At 46.4% G+C, this 27,982-nt stretch overlaps 1 protein-coding gene across 2 annotated transcripts; it reads right to left on the bottom strand.

Moving 5' to 3' along the window:
- braf (B-Raf proto-oncogene, serine/threonine kinase) lies at positions 1 to 27,381 on the bottom strand. 2 transcript variants are annotated; one of them, XM_023798249.2, is made up of 20 exons: positions 27,129 to 27,381; positions 16,749 to 16,850; positions 16,251 to 16,547; positions 15,028 to 15,131; positions 14,807 to 14,909; positions 14,581 to 14,729; positions 14,263 to 14,382; positions 13,461 to 13,620; positions 13,267 to 13,306; positions 12,421 to 12,540; positions 11,135 to 11,271; positions 10,771 to 10,888; positions 10,403 to 10,487; positions 10,042 to 10,218; positions 9,102 to 9,148; positions 8,875 to 8,993; positions 8,202 to 8,333; positions 7,135 to 7,269; positions 5,118 to 5,271; positions 1 to 4,592 (listed from the first exon to the last, which is right to left on the bottom strand). In XM_023798249.2, exons 1-20 carry the CDS (start codon positions 27,288 to 27,290, stop codon positions 4,570 to 4,572), a joined length of 2,484 nt encoding a protein of 827 aa, XP_023654017.1. In that variant the 5' UTR covers positions 27,291 to 27,381; the 3' UTR covers positions 1 to 4,569. The 2 variants fall into 2 exon arrangements, with proteins under 2 accessions (XP_023654017.1, XP_023654018.1); XM_023798250.2 differs by lacking the exon at positions 12,421 to 12,540.
- Positions 27,382 to 27,982: the final 601 nt, after the last annotated feature.

Raw genomic sequence — 27,982 nt, forward strand, 5'->3', positions numbered from 1 at the left:
TTGACAATGTTTCATGCACTTTAATATATCCGTTTCTCATATTCACAACAAATACATTAACCTCTTTTTCTTTTAATATAATACAGTCTTAAATATTTTTACACTGAAATAGTTTCTTAGAATTTCATCTATCAAAACTTTATCATCTTAAGCTTTTATTTTTTTTTTCCATTGTTTTAGTCTCCATGCCTTCTAGCAAACTGACAATATTTTCATTGTACAAATTTACAAGTGCTGCCACCCTGAGGGAATGTGGCAGACAGTTCTTAGATGAGGAAGTTAGAGGTGTGGGCAGGTGAAGGGGGGGGGGTGCTGGTGGATACAGACCCAGGATACGGAGAGGGACCATAAAGTGAAGGAAGGGCATGATGACAGCACAGAAAAATAAAAGAAAAGAGTAAAACGACAGCGAGGGAGGGGTCAAACATGACAGTCAAGTCGAAACCAAATTAGTCCATAATCTCTATGGTTCACGCTCGCTTTAAAAGATAAACCTCTGTAACAACATCCTTTTAAAAAATAAAATATTTATAGAAAATAAATACAGCTATCTTAAAACACAAGTTCCCCGCGTGTTCTGCAGTTTATTATATTGTATGCTTTTAATGTCACACCGTCACACACAGCAGCCCGGACGGGGGCGTCGAAAAATAAATAGGTCAGCGAGGACGTCGCCTTCCGTACAGACCGCAGCAAGCGGGCGGGTGGCTCGGCCCCCCCGCAGAGTCAGCCTTCACGAAAGGGGGGGGGGGGGGGGGGTGTTTATTTTTCTTTTCCATCCTCCGTCACAATCATACAGTTGGGAAATCAGTTCATTCAACCTTTACAGTCATCACGCTAACAAGAAAACTAAGTCTAATTCTACACCAACTTAACACAAAATATATAAACAAAATGACAAAATGGATCGCAGACTTCAAAACAAAAACGTGTTGCGTGTGAACAGACAGCCACGGCCATCAACGTCTCCCCAAAGAGTCCTTCGTAGGACGAGCCACTGGCCATTACCCATAAGCCCCGCCACACTCTCTCTGAGGGGCGGCGTGGAGCGTGAGTGGCTGTCCAAGGGCCGTCCAGGTACTTTTATAGCTCAAGGACCAATCACTGTAAACATCGAGGAAATACCCTGAGATCCCATTCATCAGTACCGATAGGTTACAGCTCAGCCAATAGATGAACGGAGACCAGGAGACGCTACATTATTTCGAATTTGGCTTCAGTCTGGATCATCTGGAACGGCGGCCACGCGTGGAACGGGTTTTCATCAGGTCCTGGCAGAGCCACAAGGACTGGAGATTTAACGGTCATGACAGATCCCTCCCATAAGGCTAGGAAGAGGACGAATATTATCTGGGCGCAGCAGTTGACCTTTGACCCCCTGCGTAGTGACACAGCCGAATGCAGGTTTACAACAAACTGCATGCATCTCATTGACAGGAAGCAGGGCTGGCTTTGCTGTCAGACTGATCCACTGGTGAAGGTTAGACCAGAAGGTTTGGATGTACAATTCAAACATTTTTGGACATGAATCCAGCAACGGCACTGGGGCCAGAAGCCTCAGGCAGCACAGAGCACAGGCCGATGACGAGACCCCAAGGTCAAATTAACTTTAAATTCACTGGCGTTGCTAAATACCCAGTTATAACTGAATATAACACTAATCCATACAGGCTGCTCTGAAGAGGGGAAAAAAAGAAAACACTAAAGTAAATTTAAATTAACATAACTCAGCATCAGAGACCCCATTAATCTCATATCTGTCCACTGAGTGTCCCACAGTTCTCCCTGCAGCTATGGGAGGGGGGGGGGGGTTTAATGCTCCCTCCCAGCTTAAAATCAGCTGATCTCTGCTCCTATACAGTTTGCCAAGTTATGATCCTGGTCTATATTTGTTATTGGTCAGTGTTACAGTCTTCCTGTGAGACAATTAGCAGTTAGTACTAAATCAGATTTTTACAAATGATTTGCCCAGCATGTGTAGCCTATAGCTAAAAAGTTCAGAGCAAGTAGGGGGAGGAGTCACAGTGGAACAGGTGTGTCCGTGTGTGTGTGTGTGTGTGTGTGTGTGTGTGTGTGTGTGTGTGTGTGTCCTACATCTGAATAGGCCAATTCCACTGCCCACCCCCACCTCAGCTGAACATGACTGCCAGCTGTGATGAATTCTGGGGGCCAATCCCATCCACTGTATGGGGGTCTGGACTTAAGAAAGAAACGTCCATCCTTAAACCAGCAAAGGGGTGAAGATGCCACTCTAACTGCACTGTTGCTAAACAAGTTCAGCGCATCTGTGCAACTGAACCAGCAGCGTGTGACTGCATACGCACATATAATTAATGCAACATACAACCACAATGACTCACCTTCCCTCCACCGTGACAGACCTCCTGCCCGCTTAAAAATATAAATGGCCAGTCATCTGTATACCATTCTGATTTACCTAAAGGGCACGGAAGTCTACCTCAGCTCTGACAGGACCCACATGGAACACGTTCACTCACATTCCCAACCCAAAAGTTCCCTCTCCTAAGCAGGGGCTAGACCAGTGTTTCCACATCCCCCCCCAGGTACGCAGTACAGTGCCACAGAAAGACACCAGGTGTTGATGTTACAGCCCCCCCCCCCCTTCTGCTTAACAGAGTCTCAGACAGAATTTATGCAAAAATCCTGCAAAACAGAGGGTCTGGGATTCATGCCAACATAATATGGCAGTTTGGGCATAGACTAAGCAGTTAATGATGCAGCTTCACACACGCACACACACACGCACACACAGATGCTCATATAAAATTAAAGTGTTCCATATATGGTTGGATCCATTACTACAAAGTGCAAGTAAACATCTGACAGAAAAGCAGTTACGGAGACAAGAAAAGCACAAAAGTTCTCAAACAAACAATCATTAAAATATTTTTCCCATAAATAATAATATTATCTAATCTTCTCAGGCCGGCCTGTCCACAAATCTGCTTAGGAAAACAAAAAAGCAAAAATAAATAAATAAAAACCTGTGACCCTTAAACACTGGAATGTGAATACATGTAGGTGTGGGACATTGGGGTGGGATCTATTCTCCACGAGGGCCTTCAGAACACCAGCGAGGCCAGCAGACAGCTAGATTAACAGGTAAACAGTCATCTGATGTGACTTTGCTTCTCCCACGAGAAATCACACCAGTGGGATGCATGTGAATTCAGGGCAAGACAAAAAAAAAATTCAAAAACAAAAATGTCTTTTTTCACTGAAGGATCAGGAAATAAATTTGGCGGAAAGCGGCAGGAAACCACGGCGATCAGACGCCACTGCTGACAAAAAGCTCGCAAACAGACACACGCAAACAAATTATTCATTGCATTAAGGAATCTGGCTTATTGTGGCACGATGTGTGACAGAAGTGTAAACCTCACAGTAGCAAGACTAATTAAAACAGACTCATTCAAACAGCTTCCTGTTCTGGGTCCAAACTTCCATTCCCACCATAGCCAGCAGGGGGCAGATGGACCAAGAAGGATGATCATGCTTATTGGCCAAAGCGTCAGAGGCTTTCTGGAAACTTCACAACCGAGAGACTGCTTTCAGATATAGGTCCTCCTCGCTGGCAGACTGCTGACGTTCACATACCCATAAACTCCCCCTGTTATCACACTGACCTCCACAGACACACGGCGAACATGCATTCCAGAGACTGACATGCACATTTTGGGAAACAGGGGGTGGGGGGTTTTGGAGACTTGATAGCCTTCGTCCGTGAGCAGACAGGTTACTTATTCTGTAGCTTCTTCATAGCGCATCAAAAGTGCAGTGATTAGCCTGCGATGGAATGTAATTCGTCATTCTTCTCTCACAACATAACCTGATAAACAAACAAAATAATAAACTCAAGGTCTAAAAGTCGGCGGTGTCTGTCTCCAAATCCCAACACCAAGGTAAGAAGACAAAAAACAGCCATATGAAACAAAGAAAACCATTCAAGTTGTCTTCCATTAGCATTAGCTGCCCGTGTCCCTCCATGGCCTGTGATTGGCTGTGACTTGTGCCCATCACCCTTCTCCAGCCAATGAACAGGCAGAAAAATGCTGCATCCCCCTCCCCCTCCAATGCCATTGGTCAAAGAATGGCTGCCGTTCTCCAGCTCACCTTGCGTGACACTTCTCCCCATTCCCTCCCCCATGAAGGAGGGACAAGATTAGGCATCTCCCCAGCAACAGCTGAGCTGCCCCCCTCCCCCGCCCATCGTCGACTCCCCTCGTCCTTCATTCCGCCTTGTGATGGCGTTGGAGGGGGCTCTTCATCCAAGCGTCTGGAGCCCCTCGCTCTCCTTCAGCCATATTGTCCATATTCTCTTCCTCATTCGAGTGAGACTGTTTTTTGGCTGCTCCAGCACAGCTGTTGCTCTTCAGATAACAATAAGGAAAACATCACATTCTTTGTAACTATTTGTTTGTAATGGATGGACCCACTGTAGGAACACAAGACTTTTTTTTCCTTTTTTCCATTTTTTTTTTGTTTTTCGTTTTTTTTTTTTTAAGTCTTTTTCTTTAAAGTGACGAGGGATGAACAGGCAGAATCCGTCTACTTAAATGCTGAGAACTCCCCTGTCGAGATGAAGAAGAGACTCGTGATTTAAAAAGGCATTTTATAAGAAGGTTCACTCTAATCCAGACATTTGTTTGCGTTTGGACTCAGAGAACAGAAGGACTTTCTATTAGACTGCAAACAAACCACTTTGAGTAGTAAATGAAAACTGTGCCTCCGATGTGTGATTAAATGGGATTATAGGTGGGATTTAGGGTTTTGCTGGTTGGAAAATAACCAACATTACAGCCTAAAGCCAACATGCACACGTCCCTTCAAAAGGTACAACGGCACAAGGGCTGGGGAAGGGGATACAAAAGACTCTGTTAAAAGGTGTAAAAAGGTGAAAGGTCTATGACTGTTTCCCAATCCAGTCCTGTCTGGCAGGGAGCTGGGAGGGACCAAAAACGTGGACCGGACTGGGAAACGCTGCTCTAAGAGGTACAAGATTCCTGCATTTTGACAAACAACTAGCGGTAGTGCAGCCAGGCAGAGTGCCCCCTGCAGGTCATGCCATCACCAGAAGGCCCTCCGCAGATGCTCACCATATCCCCCCGCCTGGATGGGGGTCTTGGGGGAGGCGCAGGTGTACAGGCTGAAGTCCTCGGTCTGGAAGCCGGCGCGGTTCAGCGATGGCTCCGAGGCGCTGCGGTGGATCTTGGGCAGGGAGCGAGCCAGCAGCTCAATGGAGGCCAGGATCTGTGGAGGGGAGGGGGAGGGTCAGACTACGGGTACCAGCCGCACACTGCTGTCAAGTGTACATGTGTGTGAGGGGAGAGAGGGAGGGGGGGAGAGGGGGAGGGAGGGATCCAGGTATAATTCCTTTGGGGGGGGGGGGGTGGTGTTGGTGATAAGCCCATACACCTCCCCAAATCTTAAAAAATAAAATAAAATCAAAGCACAAAAACCCCCTGGCAAGACAAAGCACCCACTAGATTAAAATGGTATTACTTTAATTGGACAGTAAATTGGCACTGTGCTGTTCATTAAATCCATTATTTTGGACATCAAGAAATCTCGTTAGCAGCAGAGGGATAAAGAATTTATTTCCAGCAGGTAACGTGGGGATAACCCCCGGCTGCGCTGCCCTGATAATCATTACCTTAACGATAAATTCGGAGCAGCACACTAACTGGCAACTAGGGGTGCACCGATTGCAGTTTTCTGGCCGATCAACGATCACCGATCCTTAGGCAACCTTACCTGCCGATCTCGATTTTTTTTTGCCGATCTTGTTTCTTTCAAAACTAAAAGACAGTTACTTCAATGTTTCCATTTTTATTGAGTAAATTGATATGAATACTCACAAAACATGAGGTAGTGTCCTCAAATATAAATGAACATATAAATGAGCATTGCTGTTTGAACTACAAAATCATATTTTTTCTTCCAGACTTTAATTTCTCTAATTTTGTAAAAAATATATATATATATAGCTGTTATGACACACTTGTCCAAAAAATAGGGAGGGAGGCAGCCTGCACTGCACCTCTCTCGGGAATGGGAGAAAAGGCTGATTTAACCCTCTGGGGCCTAGGGGTAGGAAACACACTTTCACTGACTGGGGCATGATCACACATTTCATCACACTTAATTCATGGCAAATAAATTATTTCTTATATATTTGTTTTGCCATTACACTCATCTTTATTTTAATATATATTGTAAATATGTCAGATTTTTGTTAAGTTTGAAATTTGACATCAAAGTATAGACATTGCAAAATGCAGTTTGGAACACTTGCAGAAACATTATAAAAGTACATAGTAAGCAATGCTGGCAGTTTGTTTTGATCCCAGATATCTGATCACCAAAGTCTTGGCTACATGAAGATGACTAAATGGTGTAGATGCAACATTAATTTGGATAAATAAATAAGAAAAACCTAACTCATGTAACTATTTCTGGCTCCTTTCATTGAATATGTAGCAACTTTCATGTGTATGAATGAGCCATTGTCACCTGGCCACGTCCCCAACCCCCTTTTATGGCGCTGAAGGGGATGTATCTGGATCGCGTTTCACCGTTGCGCTGTTAATCAAATTACCATGCGAATGCGATTTGAATACGCGCTAATGCGGCTATTTAGAATGTGAATAGCGATCTTCGGGTGAGAGCGGTACTACACGCCCCCGATGCAGGTAAAACAAAGTAAGATGACATGGTTTACTTTTTTGCCGATTTAACCTAATTAAAAAAACTTTAATACTTCCGACAATGGACGTTTTGAAAAGAAGACAGATTACGGATTTAGCCAGCGTTTTTTTCATGATTATACATTAAGATTTCAGCGAGATATTTATAAACTGAAATAGACGCGAAAAGTACGCGATGTCGTCGACGACATACTCGACCCCAAAGAGTTAAAAGCATATAACTAAGATCGGTGGATCTCATGGGAATATGGTCGATTTCTGATCCCCTCAAATTAACGTGATCGAGGCCGATCGATCGGTGCGCCGATCGATCGGTGCACCCCTACTGGAAACCTTAGCGTAATTGCACTCGTTAAGCAGCAGGGGGCACAGTGGACAAGACGGAAAGATTCCAGGGGTGGGCTACCTGAGGGAAGAGGGGGCGCTCCTCCCTCTTCTTCTTCAGGCAGTCAGCCATCAGCCTCTTCATGGCCTTGGGACAATTGCTGCGCACCTTGCTGAGGTCCGGAGACAGGTAGCCCCTCCCCACCATGAAGATGATCTGCAAGGAGGTTGGTGAACCGACAGCCAATAAACAATGAGGTGGGGTTGAGTCAATCAATGAGGTTGGGTAGAGCCAATCCTCATCGGTAAACAGAGTGCATGGGGCGCCACGTTTGCGAGTCGTCATCAGTAAGAACTTTGTGGAGGGATGGAGGAACATGTTACTGACGTGTAACAAACACGCTCAGCTGTAATCTTTAATTTACAGACAGGTATGATCTCTCTGCATCTCTCACAGAGTGTAACTGCAGCCACAGGGCTGCTCCTGAAACCCTGAAGGAGAAATCAAGGTTGTGTCAAAGTCCTGCTGCCCAGGCTGTTATTCCAAATCCAAAGCCATATGCTATTCTCAGGATTCACTAATGCCTCACACTGCTGACAGCGCAGCTTTCCCCGTGAAATCATCATATCTCAGCAACTTACTTTCTGAAAAAAGCCGGATCATTTGATCCAGAATCACATCCCTCGACCGTTTAACATTATGCATGAGCTTAACTGCTAACTTCCCCGTTCCTGGTGACCGTGAGGTGTCTGCTGCAGAACTTTAATTGCCATCTTTTGGCAGATGGTCCCCTCACTAGCTAACAGGTCGAAGCGCTCTTTTATGTCACAGCTTAGGGGCTGAAGGGACTTTATGCCCAACCCCATTTTTACCCAGGAAGATTTCTGCCAGCAATTCTACTAAGATCCAGTTTATGAAAACACTGGTAATAGGGGATGGGGGTTCAACGACCACCCTATCAGACAGCAGACACCTACCTCCTCTCCATTTTGCAAATGTATCCCATCATGCATAGTTCCTGCATCTAAAACCTTCATTCTCTGTAATCCTAGAACAGCGAGCACTGCAAACACAGCACAGGTGGGTGTCTGAGGACTCGGGAGCGCCACTCAGTCCACGGGGCTACCTACAATACCCACGCGACCCACCTGATCCCTATTGTTGATGTTGGAATAGGGCAGCGCTCCAGACATGAGCTCATACAGCACAATCCCAAAGGCGTACACATCCGACTGGAAGCTGTAGGGGTTCTTATCCTGCAGGCGAATCACTTCTGGTGCCTGGGGAAACAAGCAAACCGAAGCGTGAGACATTAAACATAAAGCTGCTAAAAAGACGTATGATAAAAAAGGTATATATTTGTGTGTATAAGCAGAGGGTGTCCGTGCTCTTCCAGACTGTCTGTGTTGTTATATCCCACAAGCACCCTGAATTCAGCGGCAACAGCTGGCCAAACAGTAGGCTATACGAAGGGAAGACTTGTCATACACTTTGACTGATTTGGAAACAGGAGGAGGAATAGTGGACTTTATGTAGGGGTAGGTTTTTACTAGACAGAAGGGTTAAACGAGAACAGCAGAAGAGAAGAAGAGAGACAAGGAGACCAAGGGAGATCAAGCCTGGGCTCTTGGGGGTTGGAAAACTGAATTCTAACCCCGGAAACTGACTGTGGGATCATGACTGGATGTCGGCTGCCCTGAGATGTTCATACCCCTCTGTACTTTCAGGCAGACAAACGCACTTGGGAAATGATGCTTGGCAACCCACTGAGGCACCGGCAGAAAATGGCCTGAGCTGTCGACAGTGTGAGCAGGCACTCACCATCCACAGGATGGAGCCAGAGAGCTGCTCGAACTGGTGCGAGCCACTCCAGCGTGACTTCACCGTGGCCAGGCCGAAGTCACCGATCTTCACCGTCAAGTCCTCATGCAGGAAAATGTCTGATTGGCCTGGTTAAGGAAGCAGCCCGAGACAACTGTGCTCTTACCTAAGGGTCTATGTGACAGGTGTTGGGGGTGGGGGTCACTCGCTAGACACTAGAAGGATACTGTTGCTCTTCAGGTCCCTGTGGATGATGGACTTGGCGTGCAAGTAGCTGAGAGATAAAAGCAAATATGTTTCAGTGGAATAAACTCGGGTTCAGCTACCTCCACGAGAGTTGATCTAGGGCTCAGTGTGAGGTGGGTAAATGGGCAGGAACCGTGGCACATATAAACCAATGCACCAATGCATATAAACCAATGCACCAATGCATATAAACCAATGCACCAAAGCATATAAACCAATGCACCAAAGCATATAAACTAATGCACCAATGCATATAAACCAATGCACCAAAGCATATAAACCAATGCACCAATGCATATAAACCAATGCACCAATCAAGATTTAAGGGTGCGTGTGTATATGCACACCAACTGCAATTTCACAATCACATACGCATTTGACATGTAATTATATGTTTACTTCTCCACTTTAAAGGGCACAAATTACTTCAGCCACATCACTCATACCTTACAACATCCTCCCAAAGTCAGTGTGAAGAATGATGTTTGCACCATTTCCTGTCAGACCAGCTTTAAATTCAGCGATGTACATGGCATCTGCTCTACATTCTCTTTCAACATCTCAAAATAATAAAAATCCTGCTTTCATAATGTATCACTTTCCCCTGTTCAATTCCCAGTTTGCTAATTTCATGTTAGCCTGAAACATATTACTACTACTACTACTATGATGACCTGCAGAATTATATAGCTTGGAGGTCTTGCATAGTAGCAGAGGTGGACATTTCAGATTCAGAAAGTAAAAATCCCAACCTGGATTTTGTTTCAACCAACCAATTCAGTAGTCTGTGACTTAATACTCAACTGGTTGGTTGAAACAAAATCCTGGTTTGGATTTATACTTTCTGGACCTGAAATGTCCACCTCTGCACACTAGTCCAGGTCCACATGGCCCTCCCATCCCAAGGGGCCGGGCACTCACTCCATGCCCTGGGCGGTCTGCCGGGCGATGTCGATGAGCTTGATCATCTCAAACTTGGTCTCGATGATGTGCAGGTGGTGGTAGAGGCTGGAGCCCTCGCACCATTGCGTGACGATGGCCAGCTGGGGCTTGGTGGTGTAGCCCATGAACAGCAGGATGTTGACATGCCGTGTTTTCCTGGGGGGGGGGGGGCAGTTTAGATGGGAGGCTATTTAATTAGCACTTTGTAAGATAAGTCTAACAACCTTAGAGTTTTTGCTGTGAGGCTTTTGCTCATCTACACCAACAAGACCCTTATGTACTGCAGGTGAACACTCAACCAATCCAGAGAAGTACTTTTAGCTATTTCAGTGCTTCTTACCTGAGAACGCCCACTTCGTTCTTGAAGGCCTGTAGCTGCTGAGGAGTGGGGGCAGTGACATTGAGCATCTTCACAGCCACGTCACCTGTGCACAATAACACACACCAAATGAAGCAGCGCCATCTAGTGGTGGGAGGTGGTGGCGATGAATGCTGTAGTACACACAGTAAAGCTCCGCGTCTTCAGCTAGAGTGAAACGTGACTCCTGCTCCTCCTACCGTAAGCTGTATTTACTGCAGGCCGTTTTGTACGTTTTATTCAAAATGGAAGAAATACACAGGGTCATGACGGGCGGCGGTCAGTGAAAGCTGATACGCTCAGGTATCTCTGACATCACCGCTTATGCAAATTCCCCCTACTCTGCTTACCGTGCCACTTCCCCTTGTAAACCGTCCCAAAGGACCCGGAGCCTATCCTCTGGCCCAGTGTGATCTGGCCTTCCGGAATCTCCCAGTCGTCACTCGAGTCCCTCCGACCCAGAGATTTCTAGGGGGCGGAGGGGGGAAGGGGACACCAGCACCAGATTAATAACTGGCACTGTACACTGTACCTGCCAACTTATCACTGATTCCTTTCAGATCTTTACGTTTTAGTTGTGGAAACTCTTGCCTGATGTACAACATTTAGCATAAAGTGTACTGATAAAAATAAAAGCTGTGTACTACTAAAGCGTATTTATAAAATATGAGTTCTATTGGAGTCATGACTGAAGTGGGAGGAGTCACAGCCCACCATTTTGTTGCGGTCCTCGGACGACGAGGAGGACTTGCGCTCCCTCTGCTGGCCCGGCGACTTCTGCGGAGCCTTGACGCTGGTCAGTGAGCCAGGCAGGGAGGCGGGGGGCGTGGCCGAGAGCCCCGTGGCAGATCCTGTGGGACAGTGGAGACACAGGGAGGTGTGGGGAGCAGGGTCCAACGACAGAGCACTCTGAAGGGGGGGGGGGGGGGGGGGGGGGTGAGCTGCTGGGGAAGTGTTGGGGGGGGCATTCTGTGTTTACTCTGACTGCATTGTTCACACAGGTGTGGATTTGAGAGGGTGGGTGTCACAAAAAATACATGCGGTGTGGGTGCGGAGGTGGGTGGGTGGGGGATTTCTGGAGAGGGAGGGGGCACACAACCTGGTGTGGTGGGTGGAGTCTAACGGCAGAGGAGTCTCAGGCCTGGGCACTACAGCTGAGAGACCCTCACACTAAAGCCCTCCGCCGCCTCAACCCCCTTCTTCTGCTAGCAGTTCGCATAAGCCTGGACAGGACCGACAGCTGCACTCGTCCTCTCCGTGCCAGAGACTCTTCATCATCACATGCTGACAAGGCTCACGGGTCAGAACCCCCGGGTTCCACCAGCTATCCACACTGACACCAGCCCCCATGTCCTCGCACTCATGCCAGAATAACCTCAGCCTCCTGCGTAGATCCATCACCACTCATTTCATATGCCTACAATCTGCTTTTTCACGAATTAAACTTTATACACCCAAGGAAAAATGAGCTAGATATCTCTTACATATAATGACAAGTCAATAATTTAGTTATTATATTTAGCACAGACTTGACATTGAAGATAATTATAAAATTATAAACACTATAAAAAAAACATATTATTAACACCGTAGAAATTCTAACCCATGGACTAGCCTCATGTATGAAATATGTAGCAAGATGACCACCCTAGAGCAGTATCTGCAAAACAGCTTCTCAGACCTCCTAAAATACCGTCAGACGGTCAGCCACCTCGGGGAACCACACTGTACCGAATTTAGCTTTATGGAACCTTCGTGTTCTCCTTAGGAGGCCTCTGGAACTACCGGTACGTCCAAATACACAACATGTCAGGTAAACACCGATCATGTGGAGCTGTGGTAGGTTACGCTCCAGAAGACGGTGAAGATGTGGGCAGAGGGGGAGTGACAGTGAGAGTGGGAGGGAGAGAGGAAAGGAAGAATGAGAGAGAGAGAGAGAGAGAGAGGAGAGAGAGAGAAAGGAGAGAGAGAAGGAGCTTGGGACACAAAGGCCTAACTACCTCGAAACACAGGGCCAGGCTCAAAATCAAACACAATGTCATTGGGGTAGGAGTAAAGTAGGGGGCTTGAGGTCCGTGTTCGGTGCTTCCTCAAGCAGCGAGCAGGTTGGCCCGGGGGGGCTGCAGGGAGGAAGAGAGACAGACACACATCACGGGCTGGGAAGCCCGGGAAGCCCCCCCCCACGGGCCCCTGTGGGGGGCGTGCTCTTTGGCTGGTGTTAGGGGAGGGTGGGCAATGCAGGGGAATCCCCGCCCAGCACAGCTTTCTACGGCTGGGGGCTTTTTAAAGACACGGGCGCACTGGGGGCTCCAGAGCGGGCCTTTAAAAAGAGGCATGATGACGTGAAGGGGAGGTGGGAGGGGACTTCTCTGTGGCCACACCCAACTGGCCTTAGTGACATCATTTCACACTGCTTCTATTGGGTCAGATTTCTGAATGGAACTGCATGAGCCAACATACATTCCGGTTCTATCTGATGAACTCTAACAAAATGTAGGAAATATTACAATGCCTTAAGTATTTGGTCAAAGGAGATTGTCAGAGTCAAATTTTGAAGCAAACAGATACGATTAATACAAAGCGGGTGCATTTCACAGAGGCCTTGGGGTGCCCAGCAGAGGCCACTGAGAATCAGGTGGCTGGGGACTCAAAGTTAGCAAGATGACGGCTAACTGATGAAACGGTGTGGTCTTCCTACCTTGAAGGAGAAATGAGAGATGACAGAACAACCCAAGTGAACCTGCTAAAGTTCACTCTCCCACTGAGGCACATCAATATGCCACAGAAAACAAAGAAACACACACAAGTAGCCTCGGTAAAACAACGAAGAAACACGACGTCCTTACCTCCATCTGACCTCTGCAACCCTTGATCTCGAATCAAGTCCTGAAAGAAGAGCAGACAGCTAAACATCAGCATGTGCTTTTAGGGTTACTAGGAAAGGAAAGGTATTAGCTATTTTGGATAGAGTACAGCGTTCCTGTCATAAAAGTGCGGGACTCCAGTTAGCCAGGGTGGGTGGCGATTCCTCGTCACTCACATCAATGTTGACCGGCTCGATGGTGTTGATGTGCACGTTGGGGGCCGAGGACGAGCGATCCCTCTGGCCAAACTGGTTGCGATGATCCTCATCGCCAGGACGGAAGGTTTGCGGGATGGGGATGGACTTGGACGGGGAGGTGGAGGGGTGGCACAAGGACCTGGGAATGAAAGACAAACCAGGAGGACTACCATCAACAACAAGGGTGAAGGAGTATAAAACTCACCCCCCCTTCCCCACCCCCAGCATCTTTTTTACCCCACATATAGGTATCAGGGGCAGAATAAGAACACAAGGGCAATTTAGGGATGACCATCAGTTCCCATGGCAACGCTTGCAAGACCCAATCAGGTATCAGTTAGCATAAGGGCTCACAAACGTTTCCGGGTCACATGAGTCGCAGTCACATAATGTTTACATTCGTGAGCTTTATCCAAAGAGACAGTGGAGACCAGTTCTTCAAATGGAAACAAACATTAATTCCATGTTATGCCAAACCCTGAAATTCCGCTAAAATATAATAATTACAGATTAAGAGAGACATCATCTGCAGTTCAATGTTTAATTTTTAATGGTTGGGCTGTTTTTGTGTGATGGATGATAATTAGTCTACAGCTTATGATTACTTATAAAAATGACGTTTTATGAGGCGTCATATACTTGGGAGCTACAGTCCCCTTTCAGCATCCCCTTATCGACAATCTCCAGTCTAGCACTAACCCTAACCCATAAACCTAATCCCCCCCCCCCACCCAACAGACATGGAGTACACTATCAAAGCTTGTGGGTCAGTCTGCCTTACCCGGTTGAGTCAGAGGGCGGCATGGAGGGACAGAGCTCTGACACGGGTGTGGTGCCCTCTGAGGACGTGTCTTCGTGCGTTATAGGATGGTGTTCGAAGAATTTGGAGACCAATAGCAAACTGCAGAGAACGATTATAGAAAATCAAGGGGCAATAAAGATGACAACATGCTTCGCTGGAAAACAATTACTACATGACACACATTTCTGTCCAAGCCCCCCACATTAAACTGGAACCTGCTTCCCAGGACCTACCTCTCCCCAACGCATCTTCTCCATCTTTAGATCAAACCCCACCCTAACCGACGGGGTCACTTACTCCAGCTGGTCGTAGTTGACGCACATGAGCGGCACCTCCGTGCTGCAGCGCTGGTGGAACTTGTAACCGCACGTCTGGCAGCGGAAGCCCTGGAATAGAAGCTTCCGGCAGAAGTCGCAGAAGGCCAGCGTGAAGAAGGTCTTCCGCACCTGTGGGGTCATGCTAAGTCAGAGGGATGCCATGGAGCCACGGCACTTCCAGACTTAACATTTGTGGCCACACTTACGAAATTATGCGTCGTCAACGGCACATTTTCTAAAACCTCCACGTGTAGCTCCTCCCCAGTGAGCCAGGAAATGTCCATGTCCCAGCCAATTGGCTTCTTCTCCCTGAAAAGGGGAGGAGCATAGAAAACATGCATCTTGACCTCAGTTGTGGGGACCAGCTGATGATCTACAGCTACTGAACAAGAAGAGGAGAAGTCACAGCTTCTATAGGCCGAGTTACCCGTCCTGTATTCTGTACACCGCACAGCATTCTGGGATGAGCCCTCGCATCATTAGGGCCTTTTTGAGCGAGTCTCTGACAGTCATGCCGCAGCGGGCTGGCACCTGGGGTGGGAGTTGGAGGAGAAAAGAACCCATCAGCCGTAAGGCTCATCACTCTCGGAACTCCAGCTGAGAACACCATCCCCTCACTCTACTGTGAGTCCTTCAGAAGACACCAACACAAGTCTCCAATAAATCTACTGCTGCATCACTGTTAGGGGATCATCCATCCATCCTGCAAGCATTTATCCTGAGATGGGTCACAGGAGAGCCTGGAGCTCATCCCAGGCAGCAGAGGGCACAGGTCAGGGGTACACCCTGGGCTGGAAGCCAAGGAGCTAAAAGACACCACCTACATTCTTAAATTCCACACTCATTTCACCTGGGCTGGAAAGTCTTCCAACATCCTGCAGAGAAAACTGGCAAACTTCTCTGGCCAGACCCCTGGATTTATTAGTTCAGAAGACCTCCATGGCCAGAAAGGAAATGAAAATATGGGTTCAGTTTCCATGGAGAACCTTCTGGCTTCAGGTTCCAGCGAGATCCCAGAGCACTTTGATATCTCTCTGTACTTCTAACCTCAAACACAGGGAGGATTCCTCTTAACACCTGACTAGGCCTGAGACCTTCAGAGATAAGGCACACAGATGCACGATAAGAACAGTTTTAATTGGCAGGGAAAATATCATCTGAAGGGCAGATACCCGGCTTTTCAAAAATGTGCCAATACTGAGTCAAAATTAAACATTTACAAAGTCACAAGCTAGATGTTAGCTAAATTCTTCGTACTATGGATCTGAGAAAAGCTACAAATAAATCCAAAATACTCTTATCTTAAGGCACAAAACACACCTGGCTTATAATTCTTCATTTTATCCATTCCTTGGAAGAAATTTTATCATATAAGCTTATAAAGTAATTCTGAGATCAGCTTTAAATGCAGGGCACAAGATACTTAAATGATTAAAATGATGTGAGTGTGCGATCATACGGTTATATGCTAAACTACCGCTATGCACCTAACAATGAACGCTTGAGTTACACTTTACCCATTTATGCATTAAGTACATAGTGGACCAGACTTCTTTGTTATGAGAGTTGGCTCAGTGACCACAGCTAGTCGGTAGTAGCTGTTAGCTTAGCGACCGCATCTTGCCGGACTGTAGACGAGCTCACGCTCACCACTGTCCTCTGCTTGTTGGGTAGGAAGACCCGCACGATGGGTTTCTGGGGGGACTTGGGATTGTTGCGGGCGGGGTCGGTGGGTGTCGGCAGTACGGCCAAAGTGGTGGGGGCTGCTGGGAAGCCCTGCATGCCCCCAAGCCTCATGTCCAGGAGAGCAGGGCCGGGTCCGGGACCGGGACTGGGACCAGGCGACGACGCGGGACAGGGAAAATCAGCTCCGTTGCCAATGGCCTCCAGCAACTGCTGCTCCCGCTGCTGCAGGGCATCCAGCTTGCTGGTGTACTCCTCATAGGCCTGAGTGGGCAGGTCAAAGGTTAAAGGTCATGATGGTCACCCACAGCATACCACATCTCTCATCAAAATGAAAATCTGAATACAGTCGGACCTCTACAGCATCTACAAGCCACATCTACAGAGTAAATTACATCTGCATGTAAACTAACCCAGAATTAACCCATTTTTCTCAAACAATAACGATCAACTGTCGAGACTCACCTCCAGGTATATCGATGGAGGATTGTGCTCACCACCAAACTTGTCCAGAAGAGCTTCCAGGTGCTCCTGCGTCAACTTTATCATCTGCTTGATATTCCAAATCTGCAAAAAACAAAACAAAAAAACGCCCAGAGTAACACACGAGGAACTAAATTAAGGTTGCCTCTTACCAGACCCCACCTAGGGGTTCTCATTCCTGCCGCTTGTTTGAAGAGAAACCGCGTAAAAACAAACACTCGGGGGGGGGGGGGGGATAAAAGACCACCCGCCCCAGAGGTCCTGCGTCCTGCTTGAACCCCAGGCACACAACGGCGGCATGCCATCTAGGCAACATCAACCGGCTTCCTCCAGATTTTCACATGGAGAGAGGTTACTGTGCATCAGGACACTCATCTATCACCCAGCGGTGGCAGAAACGACGAGGAAGCAGGAGGCTCCACCGGGAAGGTCCTACACACCAACACCTGTCTTTCTCCTAGAGTTTGCTTCCACGTAACTCTCAGCTGTATTTGATTGGGCCCTCACCTGCGCAGGGCAGGTTTAACTTGTTCTACACTTTGGTTGATTTCCAGCATTACAAAATAAAAACTGGGCATGAGACCAGCACAGTGCCTACCTGGGTAGCAGTGACCTCACACCTCGAGGGTTGGGGGTTCGAATCCAAAGTTTGCATCTGCATGTTACTTCTTATAGCCAACAGGCTCACTGCGACTTTATACTGGACAAGGGGTTGGAAGATTTTATTTATTTATTTAGTTGATGCTATTATCCAAAGCAACGTACAACTGAGAAAGCAGGGTCAACCAGTCCCAGGAAAGGGTGCCATTAGAGGTTTTGGGCCCCATGAAAGCATAGCAAACTGGACCTCCAAACCAGAACAATTGTAATATGTTTCAAATTTTTTTAGGACCCCTGTCGCTCAGGGGTCCTTGGAACCGTCCTACCTGTCCCCTCCTTTACTGCGCCCCGGATCCCTGGAACAGTTGGGGGTTAAAGGTCTTGCTCTAGGGATCAACAGTGAACTCATTCTGCTGACCCTGGGATTTGAACCGGTAAACTCCTAACCCACTAAAACACATAGCAATGATTATATATTTTTTTACGTTTCTCTGACAACACTCCACCTCCACAGACAAACCACTGCAGTCTACACTGTGCCGTGTCACTGGGTCACTGACCTAAATGCAGGCCAGCAGTTATGATCCAGGTGACAGCTTAGCCCAGGTCAGACATAAAGCAGATCACATAATACACATCAGGCTTTGGTTATATATTTACATAAACACACACGGAGTGAGGGGAATGCTGGGAAGGTAACCGGTAAACGGGCCCACCCCCAGGAGGCGGCGGTGTACAGCAGCCCCCCCCCCCCCCACCCCGATAGCTTAGACTACATTCGGTCATGGCCCGAGTTTTGCGTGTCTGCCATTTCCTGCTTCTTAATCGATGTCTATATTAAGGAAAGGCTGCTTTTGATCCAAAACCTCACTGTAAGCCCAGACTGCTGATGGACAATCAGAAACTGAGATGAGGACGACACCATCATCCAGCACCAGGTGTAAAGAAATATTGCATTTGTCCAAACATATTGAGCTAAAATATAATGTCATCCATCCCTCTCCCATGATGGCTTAGCCAGTACGGCGCTATGGTTTGCCTAGAGCAGGGTTCTTCAACTCACGGTCCTCGAGGTCCGAGCACTGCTGGTTTTCCAGCCTTCCTTTACCTGTCAGTCAGGTGTGAAGCCCCTGACCAATCAGAATCAGTAATTATTAAACAACTACCTGGGAGAACTGAAAACACGGCCTGGATTTGGAATCGAGGTCCAGAGTTGAAGAACCCTGGCCTAGAGCCTGTCCCAGGAAACACAGGGCATGTGGCCAGGAGCGCGATGCACTCAGTATACCAGGACGTTTATTTCTGGACTACAGCCAAGGATGACGCAATCGAGACAGGTTATCAAAATATTACATTTAAATATTTAGAAGACATCAGGTCAAGTTTTACTTTTACGCAACGACTGGCACCTGTCGTTGGCGGCATGTAAAAACCTAGTGAAGTATGCAGGCGTCTGTGAAATGAGGTGGTTGTGCAAAATGTAAAATGCTGAAGAAAACCAATATCCTGGTTCTTTGGTGATAATAATAAAATAAAATAAAAATTACGCAACATCGGCACTACGGAGTGGAAGGAAATAGCCTGAAGACACAGACACAGCCAGGGAGTAACGGGCAGCCGGCGAAACACGGAAAGAGGCTAAAACGACGACGATTCACAAATAATGCGAATGAACGTAGGAAAGAGGGTCAGTGTAGAGCTGGGCGATAAGGCAAAAAAAATTATCACAATATTTTTTCCTGTATTGACCGATATCGATAATTATCAATATTATAGTTTCACAATGCTGTTCCATGTAATAATCAAAATAATAATAAAAATAACCCAATACATTGAAATAAACAATATTAGTAAACAAATACTTATTTTCCAACAAATTTTACTGTTGACATACAAAATTCCCTTAAAATTATAGGTTATTGATTTTCAAGTATTCAAAGAAACATAGCTCAAATGAAAACCATATAATAATGTAACAATGTGCAAAACTGTATAATATTGCAAATATGCTAAAGGGCAAACATAAAATAAAGCAGGACAGAACTGACTGCAACAAGTATCTTCCTCTATTCTTGGTCTCTTAAAAACTTTTTCAAATTCTGAGGTAGAAAAGTATCTAAACCAAACAAAAAACACTTTTAAAAAAATGCCAAATCATGGTTAGATTATTTTGTCTGGCACTGCAAAACGTCACCACACGTCACCATGTCACATGGTACAAAATCCTCGCGAGAGCAAGACGACTTGAGACAGATCGTACAGCACCTCTCAGCCGGCTGAACAAACTGGAACAGCCTCCATGACGACACAACTTTGCCCTTATTGGCTGAAGAGTTTAGTTACACGCATGACGTTTGTATCCCAGGAAGTTCCGATGCGTAATCTGCTATTTCTCCCGAAAAGCACGTAAAGCAGTGAGAACTGGTTTTCAGTTCATTTACCTGGCAAAATAAAGTTTAAATAAATTACATAAATGCTCTAGCAGTACACGTAAGTTAGTGGTTTATTTATTGTTAGTTACTGTAATGTTGCGATGCTTTATTTGTTAAATCGTCCAGTCTGTGAAGAAGGCATTCGAGTAAGAATTGCATTGTACTCTGTACATGACAATAAAAACTTTGAATCCTTGAAATACATGTATTTGATCTTTTTCCTGGCAGCTATCTTTTTACACAGAGCCACTATAAACAATAGTTTTATTCACTGCTAACAGTTTGTATCAGGAGTTGGTTATTGTAAAAGAAGTAATGTGCATGCAGGTGATATTTGTATAGATTATCTACACCCTTCTGGCAGTGCTGCCATTGCAGTCAGGTCTCGCAGACTACGAGGAGTAGAAGTTGTCCGACTTGGCTGCAGTCAGTTTATACTCCACCCCTGCAGCCGCCGGCAGACCATGCTCCACGTTGCGTCAGCTGCAGACAGACCTAAAGCCAAAGTCAAACGCACCCATTGCTTCTTTAAGGGAGGATGGGCAAAAAAGTCGTCGGTGATTGGCTGTTGTGCTGGCGTTCAGTAAACCTCTGCTCGATGGGCCATCGCATTCTCTAAAACAGAGCAAACTTAGTTGATCGAGCTTTATAGTCTGTGTTATCATCGTGATCGTCCTCATTTTTTATCGATAAAAAAATCGAGATAGTTTTATTGCCCAGCACTAGGGTCAGGCCTCATGTGGTGGGGGGGAACCATTCTATACCGTCCACTGACCAAACGCTTCTCCTTAAGGCAACCTCTGATCCAAGAGCAGCAGGGAGGAAACACGTTAAGTGATCAAAGTTATGCTACGAAGACACTAGAGGGCCAGTCTCCGGATTTCCCTGCAAAAACCGTGTTGCAGACTGGCCCTCAAGGACCGGAATTGGGCAACCCTGGGCTACAGGTTCGATCCCCAGCCCACTGTGTCACGCAGCCTTCAGCAAAGCACTTAAGGAGATTGCCCATTTAAGAACCAGGACTGAGCTAAAGCTGGTTAAGCTGGCCGGGCCCACACCGCCCTGCAAAGGGCCAGACTTTTCTAGAACCAGAAGCCTAGAAAGTAAAGAGTTACTTTGCAACTGCGCCCAGGTGTGCATTTATTGTTTCTGGGGACCCACTCAAAGAGTCCCCCCCCGATGTTTCAAAAACTAAATAAATAGCTAGCGACTAGAGTCAGAAGATTGTAGCTAGCTAGCTGTTTAGCAGAACACGCTATTTCAGCATCGCCTAAATAAGATGTTTGCGTTCAACAGGGGGCCCCCAAACCTCAGGGCTCCATGTAAACTCCCCACTTCTATCATAAGCAATTGTTTGGGACAGAAAAACAGCCGTCTACACATGACTAGCTGTCTGCGGTAGGTTTTCCCACCTTTCCCCCACCTTGAGGTTGACTCCTCCCCCTTTCCCACAGCAGCCAGTGAGCAGTGAGGCACTACTGCAAGGCGGCCAATCCCAGCTCAGCGATGATGGCCCCTCTCTCTCCAGGTCACTGCGTCCCAGTCCCAGGTCCTGGAGTTTGTTTCCACATAACTCTCAGCTGACAGTCCGGACCCACTGTGGACCAGGCCTGTGAGGCGCTAGTCCTGAACCTATCGGAGGGTCTTCACCAAGACCAGACGTAGTGACATCCCAGCTATGATCTTAGGTCCAGTAAGGAAGCATGAGAAGCCACACTGCGGTTTAATCCCACAGCCTGTGCCTGGTGCATTTAACCCCTCTAAGAGAGGGGTAAAGCTTCCATTGTGCGCAGTACGATTCTCCCATTCTAATAGCTACAAATAGTACATCCAATTTCCAAAGCTCTGTCAATCTGACTCAAAACTTAATATTGATACAAGTTAATATGATATATCAATTATTAAACTGGGCCGTTATAACTGGCCTCATACTGGAAGAAAATACATACAGCATTAATCACACTTATTAGTTTAAATACAATAGTACTCCCCCCACCATTTTGAAACACAGACCATTGTGCTGTAATGCCCAGGGGCCTCCCCTGAAAGGGGTACTCAGCTAACTTTATTTAATAAAACAGCCCAACCTAAAGAGCCTAGGAACCTGTGCCCATGTGGATGTGCTTCTGAAGCTACAGTATAGGCCTTCATCCCGACACCTGGACCAGGCACGAGCGCTGGGTCTAAACGTGAGAACCCCACTGGCGGAACCCCGCAAGCTAGAAAACCCTGCAAATCAACGATTTTCTCTGGGGGAGGAGCTGACCTCTCGCAGGAGTTCATGCAGCACGGAGCTGAGCACAGGTGCTACGTGGTCATGTACCGTCACTGAAAAGCATAAACAAACAATTTATACAACAGAAGTGACCCGGCTCCCTCTCAAACGTTCAGTGCATTTAATTATGCAACATGAAAAGCGCTCCCTCGCATTATTCTTAGCCCTGAAAGGGATGAGCCAGCTTGCTTCTGCACGAGAATGCGCTTCCTCCTGCACTATTGTCACAAACCTAGAAATCACTGGAAAGAAAAAGCCCTTTATGAAAACAGGTCTCTGTTTAAAAGCACGGTTTCATTATTATGGCATGGCAAGCTACATTTATCAGTCTGAATTCCTGAAAAATAAAAAACAAAAACAAAAAAAACTTGTTGCAAATTGTGCCAAACTCTTCCAGCCCAATACCCACAGCCTCGTTGCAGGTGTATAAGGAAGCACTGGGTTCATTTCAGGACCTTTTCAAAAAACACCCTCAATTTCAGCCTCTGCAAAAGCATCCAAGAGCATTGTGTCACATTTAAGCTTGTATGAAATGCCATCCAGGGCATCCCCTGCCTTCCGTCCTGTGTTTCCTAGGACAGACTCCGGACTGACTGCAACTCCGTCCTACATAAGCAATGATGGAACTGGAACCTTTAACATCCTTAAGACATTAAAAAGGGTGTGCCTGCAAAGGATTCTGGGTAAGACAGCATGACCCCCCAAGCTTTGCTCTGACCTGGATGCATGTGTATGTCAAAGAAGGAGAGCATGATGGGATATGCCGAAACAAACACATTCCAATGTACCTGTTCTTGTCCAGATAAAGGCTGGTTTCATTCGAAACAGGAAGCTTAAGTTCCCCAAATCAAGTCAGCGCCAAAGCGGATGAAAGCAGGCATCTCTGATGCAGTGAGATTATTCATTAACAGCATCCTTCCCATGCGGACTGTTAGCAGGCAGCCAGCCTGCGAGCTCGTCTAAGGCAGACGCGACATGTGGTCAAATCTGGAAGGATCTCAGGCGGCGAGGGACATCTGAGCCAATCGAGGGTGTGGGAGAGAAGTCGAGGGGGCCACACGTATGAACGCACTCATCAATCTGGCCAAACTGATCGGCTAACCTTCCTGACAAGCCGGTCGCGAGCAGGTCACTGATCTGTCGGGCTGCTGTGCTTGTTCCCCCAAAGTAGCATTACACAAACCCCAATTAACGACATTACTGTACGCAACGCAGACAGATATCTACAAGGGCCACCAGCGGGCTTGGGTGGCATCTCGTTTTTCATACGGTCATGTCGTCCAGACATTATACCACGATATACCATTTTTTCACCACCGCCCCGCTTGGCTAATTTCGTCGGCAAGATTTCAAAATACCACAGTATACCATATTACCGTAATAGAGCTCAAGCCTAGCCACATGGCTAATGGCGATTTGCTAGCATCTGTACATAAGTCCACCAGCACATTCCTAACAAGACACTCCAGTTTATAAAAAATAAATAAAATTAAATGACATTAATTAAATCAGCTAGCAAGGTACATCAACAGGATATTTTATCCAGCAATGGCGAAAGATAGGTGAATGTTCTAAATATTACAACGGACCAGTAAAGTAACAACAAAGCCTGCAATGTGTTTGGAGGGCAAGTCCTACACCGCATAACTAAAAGGGGAAAAGGTATTCAAATAGAAAACGGGGGTGATCCCATCACCGAGGCCGAACCCAGCCGGAACAGCCTCTCACTTTCTCACACGGCTGTCTCAGATCATCAGCAAATCATGTTTTTCATAAGCCAGTCTGACAGAGATGGTTATTTTTTAGTTGTGTTCAATCATGGAAGTTTTAAAAACGTCTAACCATAAAATCAGGGCCTTTTTTCTAGTTAATTAGCTGTGTCGAAACTCTGATTTGGTTTTCTAGATTAGTCCTGTCACAGACACAGGAAAACAGATAGTTGTTGTGTAAGCACACAGGCTTACTCCAAATACTGTTCACATGGTGATAGCAGAAGTCCCCACATGACAATTTTCCTGGATGCCTACAATTCCCAGCAAGCACTGTGTCATCATCCACTGTACTTTTTTTTTTTAACCAGGTGCTCATGGGAAATTGAGGATTAGCAACCAGGAAGGAGTAGGGGGAGAATCCCCACTCTTCATGCAAGTACCACAGTGTTTTTTTGCCAGCAAGTCAAACACGTCTTTTGACTGAAGTAGCCAGAAAAATCTGACACTGATGGAAAGGAAACAGAAGTCATGGAAGCCACAGATCCTGATGTCGCCTGGCTTCTCCTACAAATCACAGAATGCTCAGAGTGCCAGTGTAGCAGGTCGTGGGAATACAACCAGTGAAGAACAACACACACTACACACATGCAGACACAAATGAAATCTTTGGGAAGGAGTACAGACTTACAGTCGTTTAGAGTTTGTCTGAAAGTTTGAAATGTCGCAGATACATTAAGGTGCTGCAAACGGTGCATTTTGCTTGTTTTATTTATTTAGCGGATGTTTTTATATAATGTGCCGGACAACTGAAAAATTGCTCCAGTCCCTGGACAAATTGGAGTTAAGGGCCCATGGTAGAAGTCCTCGGCCAAACATGGGATTTGAACCAGTAATCTTCTGACCACAGGCACAGCGACCTAACATGCTGAGCCAGAAACCACACCTTTTGTGTACCTGCACACACATCTATGCGCGGTGTGGAACCGAGGTCCTCCCTCACACACTTTCTGGCTCTCCGGTTCCCTCAAAAACGAGGGAAAGCAAGGATCTGAGCTGGAGAGTCGTCCCCCCCCCACAAAAGCTGATCAGAAAAGGCAGCACCTAATCTACCACTAACGTCTAACAAGCACAAAGGACCTCAGGGAATCGAAGCGGAGCCCAGTTAATTTACCATTGGAGGTTGGGGTTAAGGCGTGATGAGTAATAATTTTCCTGAAAGAAATCACCTCTTCAAAGGCTGCGGACATCTACCAAGCACCGCAGACACACGGTGACGAGAAGACAGCTGTCAGAACAGCGTGTGGCAAGGCTCTGTCCCATCCCAGAACAGCCGAGACAAACAGTCACAGGAACTACTGGCTGCAGGGCCTGAGACAGTGTCAGCCAGTGGCCTCACTGGACCAACCAGGCTGCAAGACCATTTTAGACTATAAACACAAAAAGCGTGTCTCTAACTCTGCCACCCCCCACCCTGAAAGACCGAAACCCATAAAAACACACAATGACCACTAACACCCCGCTAACAACAAGGTTAGCATAAAATCAGAAGTGCTTTATTAGTGTACTGAGCACAACCTTAATGTCTTTATTTCATTTTAATCTGAGATAAGAAGTTCAGAATCCGTACTGGTGTTAGTGTTTGTAGTGAACTATTAGTAATCTACACTTACAGTCAAAACTAGCACTGCCTTATATCCTTATGGATTTCGGATTAACCAAATTGAAGATCTGTTTACAAAAAAGTAAAGATCACCAAGAGTTACAAATATAAGATAAATCACTGTGGAATTATAGAATAAAATAGAGACAAAATGTACTTTCCTCAATATCCTATAATACAGAAAAAAAAAATTCTGGGATACTGTAAACTTAGAACTAACAATGCAGAATTGTGTAAAAAAAAATTCAAGTTATTCAGCATTACATGGGTAACAAGTTGCACAATCCCCACAAGTAGCAGCATGCTTTTTGTGACCAAAGCCCAAAAAATGTTCAAATGTTTTACCCCATATATGCCAGTAAAGTCCCCCCCCACCACCACCTTTTCCAAACAATTAAGTCACGTAATGTTATGGGAATGTCAGGCCAACTCTAATTATACACCTGAAAAAGGCAAATCTATAATAAATATTACACTTCCACGGACAGGCAGGAAGATGGAAGGCATGCAGGAACCCGATGTCCCGCAGATACTGTAAGTTGTCCTGGAGAAAGCTTTAGCTGCAGTTAATGTAGTTAAGGACGTGCCATTAACTGCCAGGTGTTTCCGAGGTGCGAATAATGGTTAAACATCTCATCCCCCTTCTGATACCATTGCGGTGGCCACAATAGCCCCCCCCCCCCCCACCCCACCCCACAACAACCCACCATGGGTGTCAGTCATAAACGACGATTCCCGCGTGTGCGCTAAAATAACCTGCATACGTAGGCATCACTAGCTACAAGGGTAAACTGCTTTATTTCATTTAATGTCCCGTCCAGTCTCCCCCGCAGCCATCATTAACCGTGCTTATTAGGAGGCCCAGTGGATCAAGGTGCATTAGCCCTACTGTCACATTTTCACATGACACAATAAATAGATGCATGTATGTATGCATGCATGTACGTATGTATGCATATATGCACGTATACATGTATGCACGGCTCCCTATTACTCCAAGACAAAGCGATGCTGTGCACTGGCATAACCCGTCTGAAACCGTCTGATGCTCAAAACAACATAAACAGCCGGCTGTCCCCCCGGTGCGGATATTCAAGAAGAACAACAACAGCCACCGATGTTACAAGTAAGGAGATCAGCTGTTTAAAAATAAAAATTAAAAAATAACACGGGGGCATTTGCTCGCTACATAAAATGGATACACGTCAGCAATGCACTGACATGATATAAAAGCGTTTTTAATTCCTCATTTGCTCCAAAAGATCCTTTTCAGTGGCTTGAAAACTTATCTTAGACGCTATTTTAAAGAGCCCCGTGTCACCGCTGCGAGCGGATCGGACAGCGAGGGGAGCCGCAGCTGCAGGAAGCGATGGAAAAAATATAAACGAATAGAGAGAGAAATATAGGCCTAGTAATAAACAGTGCGTCTGGCAGCTGCAATGAGCATGTAGCGCATAATGAAGACCGCCGCGCACGCTCCCACAAAGCCGATGTGCACCGCCATCACAACGCGCAATATCGCTAATATTCATCTGCGTCTCCCTGCATCCCCTGCAATGCATCCTCGCCATCCGTACTAGCAGCCGGCGTCTCTTCGGAGCTTTACATCCCAGCGATCCTCCGCTCGCTTATCCGTCTCCTTTCGGCCCCCCTCGCCAAACCCTCGTCCGCCCATTAGCGTACCTCCTCCGGAATGTCCTGGTGGCCATCGGGGATCCCCCCGGAGCATACGGGATCCAGGCCGGCGGCTAGCTCGCCCAGTCCCCTCTCCCGCTCCGGATCGCGGTCCATGGCGTCTCCGTTGAAGACGGGCGGTGGGGACTCGGCGCTGCTCAACGCCGCCATTTTAAACTGCGAGAAGCGAGTGGAAAATAATAGTGAAAAAAAAAGAGAGAGACAGAGGCAGAAACGGGAGGGGGAGACAGAGAGAATCAGGGGACGCCTGAGGTCGGAGAAGCTAAATGGGGAGCGCTTGGGTACCAATACCCATCCGCTCACATTATTTTTAGTGTCTTCATGCGGCACCTAAAATCTTACCGTGCCGTAGTTACACTTACTAAGAATAAAGTTACAGTAACTTACAAAGCGAGCGCTATAGTTAGGCAGCTGCTTTCATTCTGGAGTTATAACAATAAAAAGGAATAATATGACAATCATTTGTAGGCTACTTTCCATTTCACGTTATATTTTTTTATTTTAATAGTACATATTATTATATTAAAATATTATAGTACCACTCATCCATATTCGTAATACTTTATGCAGTCATGATATTAAACTCAATATTTCCACAGATGTGAATATATTAAATGACCGTGTTGCGGGTGTATTTAAGTATACATAATAAATAACACATTTTCAAACTTTATCCTGATTTCAGCACAAAATTGTTTTTTTTTTTTTGGTAGTTTTCTTTCCTGCAAGGGAAAATTAGTCTGGTCTCGTGGAGTCTTGGAAAAGCTTTAAAAAGCATAATGTAATGAATAGTTGGGAGTGATCGGTAAATGCATGGTTTCTTCCTCTGTATTGGGAAAAGC

This window comes from Paramormyrops kingsleyae, chromosome 1 (genome assembly GCF_048594095.1).
Source record: "Paramormyrops kingsleyae isolate MSU_618 chromosome 1, PKINGS_0.4, whole genome shotgun sequence".
Classification (NCBI taxonomy): Eukaryota; Metazoa; Chordata; class Actinopteri; order Osteoglossiformes; family Mormyridae; genus Paramormyrops; species Paramormyrops kingsleyae.